General features: G+C 47.3%; 1 protein-coding gene across 6 annotated transcripts in view; it reads right to left on the minus strand.

Annotated features, from left to right (window-relative positions):
* The window catches only part of CACHD1 (cache domain containing 1), a 230,649-nt gene extending 217,249 nt beyond the window's left edge, over positions 1-13,400 (minus strand). For 3 of the 6 annotated variants that reach the window (XR_012511193.1, XR_012511192.1, XR_012511194.1), the window contains exon 1: positions 12,542-13,399. Coding sequence is in view for 2 of the 6 variants with exons in the window: in XM_045512456.2 (XP_045368412.2) it covers positions 12,542-12,781 (240 nt within the window). In the remaining 4 variants the exon portion in view is untranslated. Of the gene's footprint in view, positions 1-12,541 lie in introns of all 6 variants that reach the window. The other 3 variants (XR_012511191.1, XM_045512456.2, XM_010949626.3) reach the window with 3 other exon arrangements.
* Positions 13,401-13,950: the final 550 nt, after the last annotated feature.

Genomic DNA, 13,950 nt, shown 5'->3' on the forward strand with positions numbered 1-13,950 from the left:
TTTCACTATGTTTAAATCTGTCTCTGTCTATCCATCCATCCATCTATCTATATGAGTGAATGAATAAATGGTGAAATACAATGAGGAAAAGTACATCTGAATCATCATTGCAGGACTTCAGTGTTGTAGGCAGAGTTTGCTCTAGAAGTTTTTTTTTTCCTTCCAAGAAAAAGAAGAAATAATATGGGAAGTATGAGCATATATATATTTTTTAATTTATACGTATGGAACAATGAAGCCATATTTTAATTTTTAATGAAGCTACCTCCCCTCTCCCCTTCTCTCTCAACTGGAAGAAAGAAACAAAGGGCCTGCCAAAGATTTTCCATCCCCCAGACCTCTTCAGATCCGGGGCCTTTCACTATGTATCTTCACCCTTCTAACGGGTCCTTACTGGTAAAGACATGGCCAAAAGTGATACAGAGAAACAATTATACTTGCATCGATCAGGAATGAGGTTCAAATTCGTCTGCATCGTCCTCTTGGCATGCTAATACATCAGCTGCCTGGCTTGCTTTCAGTTCTTCAAGTATACCAAAGTCTGGCCTCTCAAGACCTCTGCACAGGCTCTCCTCTCTGTTTGAATGCTAGCCCCCAGCCCTCCCTGACTGGCTCCCCCTTCTTTGGCTAACCCCCACCCACCAAACCTCTCCCCTGATTGGCTCTGATTCCTTTCCATGCCACCCAGTCCTGAGCTGTCACTCCCATTCGCCTTGACCAATGAGTATTTGTTGAGGAACTGGATGCCAAGCATCATTCCATAGGAAAACAGCAGTGAACAATAAATATAAAGCTTACCTGTGGGAGGTTGGGGGAGGTGACATACAAAATGAACAGGGTTAAGGAGAAAGAGTGAGGAGAGTCAAGGGGGTTTTAAAGAAGATGGGCATGAAAAGTTTTGTTTGCTGTTCCCAAAGGGAAGTTCAAAGGCTCCTGGGCAAGTGTCTGCTTGGAGGAACGTTTCATGTGTGTGTGGGAGTAGGGGAGGGGGAAGGTTGGTAGGAGGAGGGGAGAGAAGAAATAAGGCCATAAGCATATCAGAGACCAGATCACATCAGCTATGAAGGCCACTGTAGTTTTAGATTCTACTCTGGGTCAGATGGGAACCTTTAGAGAATTTTAAGTAGAGAAGTGACATTTTTATCTTAAAGGATCTCCCTGGAAGTCTTTCTAATAGCCCCTGTTTCCTTTATAACACTACTCAAAAGTTTATAATTTATATTTATTCATATGATTATTTCTTTAATGTCTATTTCCCCTAGTAGGTGGTACACTCTGTACAAGTAGAGCTCCTGTCTCCTTTTAACCATGAACTCAAATCCAAGCATAGTACCTGGCATATAGTATGTGCTCAATAAACGTTCATTAACTGGACCGACGAATTTAACCTCTAGGATAAAGTAGCTCCAAGTACATAATCTGCAAGTACACACTATTTTTGTGTTTTTTAGATTCCTAAATGTCCTCGATCTATATACCTCAACTTCCTGTAACATGAAGAAATTAGACATGAGAACCAACTAATACTTAGAGTCCTAATGTGCTTACTCTGCTAGACACTGTCACTTATCTGGAACATTTTAAATCTTCAGTAGCAAGTGCAGGCTCAAGACCCTTGAGTCGAGAGGAGGAAATGAAACTGACACATGAAACATAGTGGTAAAAGCTAAATTCAGAATAGTAACTGTTAGAAAGTTACTGTTTAAAGATGGCCACACAATTTCTATAGTCCAGACATTTTTTGAATCTTCAAGTGCCAGAGACAATGCTAACCATACCAGGACCATACAGATGAATAAATGTGGGCTTTTTCTGCTGAGAGCTCACGCTCTGATAACTCTCAACTGTACAAAGCTTTACTGTTCGCAACTCTTGCCCATGCTTATTAACTGATTACACATGTATGCAAATAAAAATTTCCAGGCCTCCTTGGTCATCTGAATTTACACTAACTCTGGGGTATCAACCCATAACAAACGAGATGGTTCACAAATCAGAGCACAATCTGGTCCCCCCTAACTACCAAGACTACAAAGAAGCAAATATTCCTGTTCCACATAGGGTCAGTAAAACCAACTCTGCGTCCAGTAGCCAAGACTGCCAAAAACCTCAGTTCTCCAGGCTCTCTCCAAAACTGCCCAGGGCAGCAACATCCCAGTATGGTCCTCAAGAGAGAGCAGAAAAGTAGAAAACTGGGTCTCCTGCAGCAGCCACTTGCAGCTCTCATTCGGAGAGGACACCATCCAAGAAGAATGCAGTGCCGTGACCACTTCAGCACCTACCGCCCCTGGGCTACCAGGAGAGCCACAGGCTTTGGAGAAAACCAATCAGCAAACGTGGATGCAATTAGGACAAAGGAGTCCAGTATCCTGATAGGGGCACAGCAAGCAATCCAGTGGACAAAAAAATCCCATGAAGTTCCAGTTGGGTTAGCAAATGCTTGAGGATGGACAAGAAACCCAACAGGTCTTCCTACGCCTCTGATTTCCCGGAGATGAAGGCAAAGATCACAGAAAAACTTTTAACAATATTTAAATACAAACATGTGCTCCACCAATAAGGCCATAAAAATACCCTCAAACCATTTATAAATATTGCAATACTTATCAGGGAGGTGACAGACTTCAACTTTTCTTCTTCAAATATCTTTTCATGGTTATATACACCACGGTAATTGTCATGGCTTTATGGCCTCCCTGTGATTTTTTTTTCCTATATAGAATCCTCACTTTATTTTCAAGTGACATGGAAATATGAAGACTATTTTAACCTGGTTAATTATTTTATATGCGGAGTCAAGCCAGACTGATGAATCTGTACTTCAGCGTGTTTATGGATCATTAATTTCTGGCCATTCCTCTTTTGAATTAAGATTTGTAAAAAAAGAAAAAGTTGGCCATCATAAACCAGACTCAGTTTGTCTTGTTTCCTTAACATACGCCTTATCAGCTCTGCCACAGCTGAAGTGATTCCAAATTGCTTTATGACACACTTGGATTTTCTCCCGCTAATAATTCCTCTTTCCTGCCCCTGACTGGCAGGCTTCTTCCACACTGCAGTAATGTGGGACAGCTAATTATCTACCAATCCACCTTGCTGTTCCGCACTTGGCAACTTTTATCTGCACAGGACAGCTGCACTCTCCCCGTTTGAAGTGAAATGTCAGTCTCAGCTAATGCAACAAGACTTACATCACTAATGATGTCTCCGCACTTTGAAGAAACAACTCAAAGCCTAATTAAAAATTCAGATTCATTCTCACCGGCTGGCCGATTTTCACTGCCCTTCCACCAGGACCTCGAAGTATCTTTTAAAATACTCCATGCAAAAATAAAATTGAAAAAAAAAATATCCAAGGGGAAAAAAGTGGTGCAGGATTGGGCTTTAACTGAGTCTTTAAAATGACTGTTATGGTTGGAACAGAACGAAGATGTTAACATATACAACAGATAAGAATTTCCTCCACTGGCTTCTACTCTTCAATGACAATAAAGCACACTATTTCCAAAGAAATATGGACCAGAAGCTACTTTTGAGTCGACCCACTCTGGGTGTTGGTACTTTTCTAACTGTAATTAACTCGGAAATCATGTGACTGTGGAAATCTGAAGTAGGGGGAAACTTCTTTTGAACCTAGAACAAAGAAGGCAAGGTAAAGAGGCATTCAAATGCCATTTATTTTGTTTCATTATCAAATCAAATAAACAACCCCTCCATAGGAATGATACTATTACAGTTTTCGCACACACACAAAAAGAAAGAACTTCATACTTCTAATAACTAGGGAGAGAGATGCAGTCCTGAAATTCAATTCCAAAATAGAACTCTGCCTGAAAATTACAGGTGCAATTTCCGTGTGTAGCTTTTACATAAACAAACACCAAAAAAACCAAAGTTGTCTCTCCCCTAAAGTTTTATTTTTTTTATGCTTTACCTTTTTAATTAAAAAATCACTTTGGTGGTACAAGGTCACAATTATAAATAATTATTGGCCACCTAAATTTGTTCTTTTAAAACATATCTAAAAATATCTAACATCATGTGGTAACTCATAACTTTTTGTATTTCTTTAGTGGCTCACTGACTTCTAGGTATTTAAATAACAACCTAAAAAAAAAAAGAAACCCAACACAGCTGTCAAATTAGACTATCAGCTTAAGTTTTCAACCATAAAATAAATCGTTTTTTTTTTCCAAAGAGGAATGTAAAGGTTCTTAAGTCAAGTTTCTTTCCCATTTTCAAGCAATCTTCTCTTGAAATAATGGAGCACCCATAAGACAAGAGTCCTAAAAGAGCGTACTACTGGCGGGATCTCTGGAGAGCCATGTCCCCACTGGGCCTCCGTTTCTCATCTGTAAATGAGGGAGGCAGATCTGACCTTCTCTCTGGTCCTTCCCAGTTCTCACGGCACCCAGCGATCTGTGGATCTGGCAGGCTGGGGAGAGAAGGCGTACCAAGGGCAGGCCTGCTCAGCCTGGATGCGCACAGCCCTGGGGCAGCCCCAGGACCACAGTGGGAGGCCAGCCAGCCTGGGCTCAGGCCCAGAGCAGGGAGACTGCAGAGCAGACCCTCCCAGAACCGGACTGGAGGAGGCAGAAACTAGATGTGGAACAGGCCCTGGGAGCTGGTGGCTGCTCCCAGCGTCTGAATCCTGAATCATGTTCAGCTGAGCTTTCGAGGCACCATGCTGCTAAATTCTCCAGCTTCCTAGTCCCTCTCCCCCAGAGCACATCTCCTCCAAATACGAGACTCGGGCATAATTGGCTAATTCCCAACTTACTGGTAAGCTACTGCCAGCTATGTTGAAACAAAGGGGAGAACCTGTTTAAGAAAGGGGGTGTGCAAGAGGGAAACGGTACTGGTCACGTTGTCTGAGCCCTCATCTAGCTCTGCCCTAAGGTCTGCCCCAGACCGTTCAATCGCGTGAGGCAGCTTGTTCCTCCGTTGTCCCAGCCAGGGGAGACTGGGTGTTCTGTCACCTGCCATGTAATGTCTTGACTGACATGACGGTTCCAAGGACCCCACAACCCAACCTCTGGCTACAACTCTGACCTCTTCTGGTACACTCTCTTCCCTCTGGCTCTCTGAACTCCAAACCTTAGTGCCGTCTTTCCCCTCCTCTGAGGTGCCATCGCAGAAGGAGCCTCTGGGGATGCCGCTCTTTGACTAACCAACTCCTACGCATTCCGCTTTTTCTGGGAGGCCTTCCAGAATTCCTCTCCACCTGCAAGCAGATTAACATCCCTGACACACTTTCCCCAAGCATCCAGAACCTCCTGTCTCATGACAGTCATTGCCTTGGAAATTACTGATGGATTTCTCAGCCCTCACAGAGGGCAAGGCACCAAAGAAACACTCAAAAACTATTTAACAATCCAATTGAGAACTCATCTATCAGAAAGTTTTCCTTTGTTATTACAGAAAGGTGCTTCCCCATTCATTACCTTTACACACAATCACTGATTTGACCTCCTGGAGCTCAATGAATAATTCTGATCCAGCCTACAGACATGTTTGGTTTAGCTCACAGTCTTTCTTTAAAAAATCTGAATTAGTTGCCAACATTTTACGAATTAAGAGATTTCATCATAAAAAAATCATTGACCCAGCTTCTCCTGAAAACCAGTCATGTGGCAACACTGGCCCCACATGGTCACTGGACAGCAATTGGAAGGGCCTGAGGAGCACCTGGCATGCGCCCTCCTGTTTACAACAGCCGACACCACTCCCTACTGACCTACACCTGGCCCACCTTGTGCATTCTGTCCAACTGAGCCCTGGAAATGTTAGAGTTAGCAAACCCAGGTGTAATCTTGATCCTATATTGTAGCGTTTCTTTCTAAACTGTCTTGGCCCGTACAAGTTGGTTTAGCCTCCCTAACAAGACAATGAACTGTTGGAGGGAAAGCAATCAGTATCCTATACTTTCCCTGCACTCTCCCAGCCTCTGATTCTGCCATGAGGCACCCAGGGAATATCTGCTGACAGACTCATCAGGAGAGTTATGTATAACAATTATGTATAACATCCAGCTTTTCCTCGTCAACCTCCCTTCCACCCCACTACTCTTCCAGCTTATTTCACCTTGTTTCTTTCTCACTTTTGCCGCCTCTGGAAGAGGGAGAGAGCGGGAGTAAGAAGACGGGGCCCACGATGCACGAGTCAAACCTGCGTGCTCAGACGATTATAAGCAGGCCACTGTGAAAACAAAGCACCTCACAGGCTCGTGGGGGAAAGCCAGGCATGAAAACAAGGGCCAGGTGGCATGTGTAAGGGAGGAAAGAAGGGCCCCAGAGAAGCTTCCCCAAAAGAATATAGGGCGTCACACCTGGAAGGTGAAGGAGACTGCTGGGCAAAGGTACTAGCTATTTGTGAAGGGCTGGAGTACACAGCGATCATTTTGCCCAGATACATCTTTATAAAAAATTGAAAGCATACACCCTTCAAAATAATCGTATTTTATGGAATTCAGATTCTATTTACTAGTTTACCAATATATTATATACCTTATAAAACATTAATATAGAAATTAAATTAGGCAATAAAAAATCTTATGGATGAAATTATGTATCTGGAATTTACTACAAAATCATCTGGGGGGCAGGGAAGAGCAGATGGAGGCAGCGGCAGAGGTGAAACCAGCCTGACCACAAGTTGAGAACTGTTTAAGCCAAGCAAGAGGTACAAGGGCATTCTCATGCTATTCTCTTTCCTTCTGTGTATTTTTTCAAATCTTTGTATTAAAAAAGTTTAAAAGTAAGTAAGTATGAATATAGTAGGTCTAATCCTACTTTCTTCCTAAACCCCAAAGGATGGTTTTGTACCACATCCCTGAGGTCCATGCACCACACTTTGGTAACCCCTGGGCCAGAGGACTGACCACATGGAAATCTGCAGGTTCTGAAGATTAGATGTCAGTTTCATTCAGGCTTGGGAGCTACATGTTTGCTGCCTTCCAGGATCTGTGCCCTGGCACTAAACCGGCTGTCCTGTATTTATTTCTGTTTACTGACTGTTTCTATGTTAGACCTTGTGCTAAAAGGTATTTCCCTCCATTAACCAAATGAAGCATGAAGACTCTGAAGGTCAGAGTGCTTTAATGAAACGCTGGAAGTTACATAGTTAATGACTAGCTGAGTCAAAATTGTTGCCCCTTCATATTTTGGCTTCCAATGCGCTTTTATACCAGGTCCAAGCAGATCCAAGATAAATCCCACTGCACATAATACCAAACTTCCAGAGTTCTGCAAGGTTCCTGCCTGCTCATCCACTTAAGCTCAAGGAAGGAACTCTTCAAGCAGCAACCAGAAATAGCACCACGTTGCAAAGTGTAAAACCGTCCCCTTCCCCTCCCCCACATCCCTCCAGATTCAAGTACGACTGGCAGGAAAAACATACGCACAGGCGACAATGCCAGCTAAGACAGGTATTAGTGGAGAGGAAGGGGAGGAAGTACCAAGCACACCAGGGGCAGAGTCCACCAGAAGTGATTCAACATGCTCTTCCCTGGGCTCATTCTTACCAAGTTCAACTCAGAGTCATCCATCAATAGTCAATTTTCTTCTATTCTAAATGTTCAATCTCAGAAGAAAGCAAGACCGCAGTTTTCCCACCAGGGCTTATATTGCACACAAGGCATAGAATCAAACAACATTATTTGCATTATTGCATTCTTCCCTAAAACATTCTTGATTGCCTAAGTACACATTCAAACTACCCTAAAACATGCCATTCCTGGTAGGATGGACATGATTAAGAGGAAAATGCAAACCTTACCTAAACAGAACTCAAATCAGCATGCAGTTACGCAGAACCACCAAGATGCTTATGTCCAATAAGCACAGAAGCTCCAGGTATTATCGCCAAAGAAATAAAACGTGGGACCTCGTGTTCAGCCACCCCCTACTCAGGCGTGCAAGTTATACCAACTTCCGTGTCCAGTACCACCAAAAGGCAGTAAGAATGTCTGATGAACTCCTGATTTTGTTACCCTTCATGCCTGGGGCTGTGGCTGCTTTCAGGACTGGCCTCTGTGAGTGGACAGTTCACAGTCCACTGAAAAGGCCTCGGGAGGAGTGTCCAGCTTCCATGACCTCACCAGATGGGCTAGGGCAGCTCTTCTCCATACTCCCATAATGCCCCGTTCCCCTCTCTACCATGGCACTGGCCCACTGGTTCCTAACACCTCTCTCTGCATCTTGCTAACTTCCTCCTCTGTCTGTCATACCACCTCCTTCTGTATCTGTCTGCATCATCAGTTGAGAGCTTTAAGGGCATGGATCAGACCTTTTTAACCTTGTATCCCCAGCTTGGCTTAGCCTAACCCAAGGCCCCTCATAGAATAGAAGCCTCCACAAAAGTTTGTTGAATGAATGGAAAAACGAACACTAAAGCTGTGTCATGCTGTTTCCTGGCATACAGAGGGCCTCCCCTTTCACCTTCAGCTGCAGCCCCTGTTTCTAACACTGCTCTCTTTTCAGTCAACGCCTCACCCCTACTGCGCCCTTCAGTTCCTGGAGTTACGTCTGTCCTGGCTGCTGCTCTTTCTTCAACTTGAGTTGAAGCTCTAGTTTGTACTTCTGTTATTTCTTCTGTCCCTATTGGAAGGACCCTCCCTACCCCCCCCAACCCTCCTCTCCTTCCAGGCCCCACACAGCAGCTGTCTGACCAACCTGCTGGTGTGTCTGCCAAGTTCCCAGTGACTATGCCCAGCCCAGCCCAGCCGAGCCGAGTTAGAGCTAACATCAAGGCGGGCACGCTGGCCGTGTGCCAGGCCCTTGCTGTTAGGAAGCCTGTATTGTCATATAATGTTAAATGGGCCTTATAAGTGCCTGGTGAAATGGCTCCCAGAGCCCAGATATGCCTTCTAACAAGCAGGCATTGTTGCCTAACTGTTTTACCTGTGCAACCTGACCTCCTCCTCCAAACTGTAAACTCTTTAAGGGACTGTGCTGGAATACCTCCTTGTAAATCCCGACACCTAGCTAGCATAGTGCCCTGTGCCCAGCCAGCTTTCAATTAATAGTTCTCCATTTAAGAACAACCACGTCCAGCGACAGCGCCAGCCCCATCTTCACATCAACAGGTGCCTTCACACACACACAGCCACTATTTCCATGAAGTCCACAGAGCCAATCTCTAGGAAGGATGACCATCTCCAATTTTGCAGATCACCCAACTTCTAAAGTTGCAGAACTGGAAACCAGGTCTCCAAATGCCCAATGGGGAGTTCTTCCCATTCCACGATGCTCCTTGGGAAAGGCTTGCTGCATGAACGAAAGAGGCAAACGCAAGTCTCCCTAGACACAGCCATCCTGTGCTCCCCAGATCTTAACGTCATCGATGGCTTCACTCCACCACACCCCTGAGGGGGCAATGATTAAGTTTTTGACTTTCACCCATGATCTAGGGGTCTGCCGCCAGTGGGGGCAGTATTCAGTGGCAGCTCTCCCAGGGCACTGGCAAAATTGATGCAAACCATTTAGATTTTTTTATGTCTGTCCATTACTAGAAAGGAACAACAACAAGAACACGAGCAGGCAGCCTCCATGAGAAAATCTATCCAAGAAAATCTTCGAGACAGACCGCTTTTCAAACTATCTTCCCTATTAGCAAGCACAAAAACTATGCCATGGGACGTTCCAGTGCTGAAAGAAGGCCTGGGTTTTGTTTTTGTAAAATCACTCCTTGTGACCGCCTGTGAGCAGTATGGGCAGTCATTCAAGAGGCGGCAACAGGCCTCCTTTGGGGGCTACTTTGCAATTTCTCAAAATTAAAAATGGTCTTTGGAGAATCTCAGCAGCAGTAACTCAAAATTCTGTAAATAGGCTTTTTAACATACAGAAGTGACCTACAGAAAGTTTCTTGTCAAAGAAGATGCTGTCCTGAAAGGTCTGCACTGTGCTCCAAATGCCAATGTCAAGTGAAAAAAGTCACTCCCTGGATGGAGGGAGGACATTCTTTTCCTGCAAAGAGACATCATCTCTCCCCAACCCCCTCACATCTAAGGATGGAAGTCTGACCCCGCTCACCTTAATGTCCATGTGAGGCTACCTACCTCTGAGCAACACATTAGCTCCACAGCTATAAAATCTAACATGTCACAGGGCAGGGCTATACAATCAGCACTTTAGGCAAGTAGACCCACATAATTTCAGACCCACTGAACAAATCCCAGGTTTACAGAGGAGAATGTGAGGCTTGCAACCTTTGTTTCAAGGGCCAGAAATCTAACCTGCCTTAGACTTTATTTTATGAGTATTCCCTCCCCTGAAAAGCTGGCAGTCTAACAAAATTAAAAAAGGACTCTTTCCCAATTTTCCCCGATGGAGGCAAGTGGCAGATCAATGTACAGCTCAAGAGGAGGAATTTAAATACAGTATGTGCTGCTCCTTTCAAAAAAGGAGAGAAGCCACTTCACATTTTGCCAGACAAAACCCTGTCCCCAGGAGGCCAGTTTCCACAATGAGGTTGCAAAGGTGTTAGAAAGAGGCCAGTTGGGAGGAGATAAAGGGCCATTTGGGCACAAACCCCCCACTGATCAGAGCTTTTTTTTCCTAAAGTGTCTCCTTTTCAACAGGGAAGCCTTTTAAAACTACATTTGCTTTGGATTCCTACCTGAATGACAATGTGTTGGGATCCGATTTCACCTTTTGTCAAGGATCGGGTGAGAAACAGTAAAACTGCTGTCAGCATCTTAGAAAAAAGCTAGTCCTTAGCTTATATGAGGAAGAGGGGGCAAAAAAAAAAAAAAATCCTAAGGTCCCTCATCCAGCTCTAGTGATGGGATGAAGGTGATGAATGCATACTGATCTTACAAGCACAGCCTAGAATTGCAACGTAATAAATTCCCTTTATTAAGAGAGTGTCTACACAAAAATACAATTGTTCATGCTCTGAACTGAAGCATTCACCAGTGGAAAAAAGAATCCTAGTTTTTCCCTAACATTTTAGTTCCATTTCCTCTAAAAGTCACCTCACTCCTAAGAACTCTCAGAAATCATCAGAAATCAGAAAATGCATATAGAAAAAAATTATAACTTAATCTAAAACCTAAAAGATCTACATAGAAAAGTTAAACGATGTATCTTAAAAGCTTGTCTATTGTGCAAATGAAAAAAAAAAATACGACTCAACTGCACCTCAGGGCTGGTATCTTCAAATAAACACAGAATTTACCTTTCAAGCACACCAGCCACTCCTCAACCTCACCTCATTCCTAAATCAAAACAAAACAAAAACAATAGTCTTTCACCGCAGTGGTACAGGTCTGTGGGACTGGCTTTAGAAAAACTGTATCATCTTGGAAGGAGACTGGGAGGGAAGAGGGGATAGGGAGGGAGGTTACCAGAAATCTTAATCTCAAGTGACTTAAAACACCTCTCTCGCTAGGAGGGAGAAGGGTGGTCACAGCAGAATCAAAATCAGAAATCTATTCCAAGAACACATTCCTGGAAACTTCGTTCTTTCGAAGAGCATGTCCATCACCATTATTGTAGAATACGAAAAATAACCTCATTCTCTTATGTAAAGAATTATAGCAAAGGTTTCAGAATGCCGTCTCAACCTCTCCTAAATGAGTGGGCCTTCTGGCCAAGTAGGTTAAAATAACGGTGAGATAGAATCTCCAGGTGGTTGCTGTTTAGCAATTTTTTTTTTACGACTGTCGGTTATTAGTAACGTCTTCAGGACTCCATACTAGCCGCAGGCAATCTTTCTTGAGCCCCCCCCCCCTTTCTCTCCTGGGGAGGACTGACATGGTAAACAATTTAGAGAAATGAGAACCTTATTCACTACATTCCCTTTTTCCTCCTCCCCCAAAGGCATACACAAAACAAAATAAAAATCCTACAGCGGACAGCGCGCAACCGACAACAGCAACAGCAGAAAGCAAAAAGTCCCCCACACAAGACAAGTCTACCAGGCCAGCCCCTCCCCCAATGCCCCCAGGCGGGGAAAGGGAGCTCCGAGTCCACTCCCGCGGCTGCTCTCCGCCAGGACCCAGGTGGCCCTGGAGCAGCTGCCTTCCCTCCTGGCACCCACCGGTACGCCTCGGTCGGAGGGACCCCAGAAGGTGGTCAAGGGGGTAGACTGGCGGCCTCGGAAAATCGTCCGAGCCAGGCAGGGCCGCCTGCCCCGGGATGGGTACACAAAGAGGGAAGGGGAGTCTGCAAGGGTGGCGGGATAAAACAAGACTGCGAGGGAAATTCGTGCAAATTAGAGAAGGAGGTGCAAGGCAACCAGAGAACCCTGGCCGAGATAATGGAGCTGTGCCGAGTGGCTGGGGAAGTGGGTTCTGTGCAAAGGGCAGGGGCTTCTGCAGACGAGAGAAAGGGATTGGGGGAGTCTCCTGGAAGAGGAGTTGGTGTGTAGTCAGGGGACTCGTGGAGAAGGCAGAAGTGTCCAGGGAAAGGGGGGCTCTGTGCATGCCAGAGAGGTCGGTGCACAGTCACGAGAACTTGTACTGGGGATGGGACAGGGCTCTGAGAGGGAGAGAGAGGCGGGATGCTTAGCAAGTTCGCGGGTGCGAGGGGGGCCTTACCTGCATGGTGACGACCCCCAGCTCCTCGGCCGCCAGCCTCCGCATCTGGCTCGCCAGCACTTGCGCCTCGTCCAGGATTGAGAAGTCGGCGTCGGCCCCGGCGCCCAGCAGCCAGCCCGCGGCCAGACAGAGCAGCCAGAGGGGCGGCCGCCGCGCCCCGGCCCGGCGGAACAAGCCCCGACCCCCGCGGGCCAGTGCGGCTGCCCCCGCCGCCTCCTCTTCCTCCTGCTCGCGGGCCATGCCGCCTCCCCCCACTCCCCGCGGACGGGCTCCAGGCGCCGGGAAGCGGGGAGGGAGCCGCGGGAGGAGCGCCCAGGGCCCGCTCGGCGCACCCCGCAAAACTTTCTCGCCCTTCGGCAATCGCCTCTCGGCGCCGCGGCGGCTCCCAAACTTAGGGGGCGCCCGGCTACGGCGCGGGAGCGCGGGCGGCCACCATCGCCGGGCTCCGGCGGCTGAGGCGGGAGAGGAAGCGGCCGCCCCAGCCGTCCTCGGGACCCCGGCGCCGGCGCGGCCCCCGCAGGGCAGCGGGCCTCTCGAGAGCTGCGGCGGCCGCACCGAGTGCGCGGCCGCGGGGCTGACAGGCGGAGCCGCGGAGCTTTCGCTTCCCGCGGTTCCGGGGCGAGCGAGGCGGCGGCGGCGGCGAGGGCGGGCGGCTGCACCCGCGGAGGAGGAGCGGCTATCGGGCTGCGAGGCTGGGGCAGCCACCCAGGCGTGGACGGGGAGAGGTTTAAAAAAAAAGAAGAAAGAAAGAAAGAAAAACACTGAGAGAAAGCCAGCGGCGGGGGAAAGGGAGGTGTCTGGTGCCACCACGCTGCGCTCCGGCTCCGTGCACTTCCCAGCCCGGCCGCCGCCGCAGCTGCGGTGATTTATGGAAGCAGCGAGAGAGGCGGGGAAATTCCCCCGGTCGCCCCTCCTCTCTCCGCCTCGCTCCCGCCTCAGAACCGGCCCCTCGAGACGCCGCGGGCCCGAGAGCAGGCTCTCGACTCGGTTACCAGCCTGGCCGGGGCGGGGTGGGGGTGGGGGGTCCCAGGGACCTGCCCGTGGCCGGAGACAGCGACCCACCTCAGCTCTCAGCGCCTGCGCCCACCGGAGGGCCCCCGGGATCCCACCCGTTCTAGGTTCCACCCATCGAAAGTCCCTTGAAGTTCTAGGACGCTGGCTCTCTGCCTAGCACAGATTTGGGAAGGAAGGGACTGCCGTTTGTGCGTCCCCTGCTTTTCTTTCGGTGTGATTAGTAACAATGGCTTGCATTCGTTGGATCAACAGACTTCTCTCCTTTTTTAAACCAACTACCGTGTGCCCAGCCCAGTGCTATGGGGTTTGTATACATTATCCTTTAATCCCCACCACATCCCTACGAGGTACGTACCTTTATCCCAAAATTTTAGGTTAACAAAGACTGAGGCTTA

The sequence above is a fragment of the Camelus bactrianus genome, chromosome 13 (assembly GCF_048773025.1).
Source record: "Camelus bactrianus isolate YW-2024 breed Bactrian camel chromosome 13, ASM4877302v1, whole genome shotgun sequence".
Taxonomy (NCBI): domain Eukaryota; kingdom Metazoa; phylum Chordata; class Mammalia; order Artiodactyla; family Camelidae; genus Camelus; species Camelus bactrianus.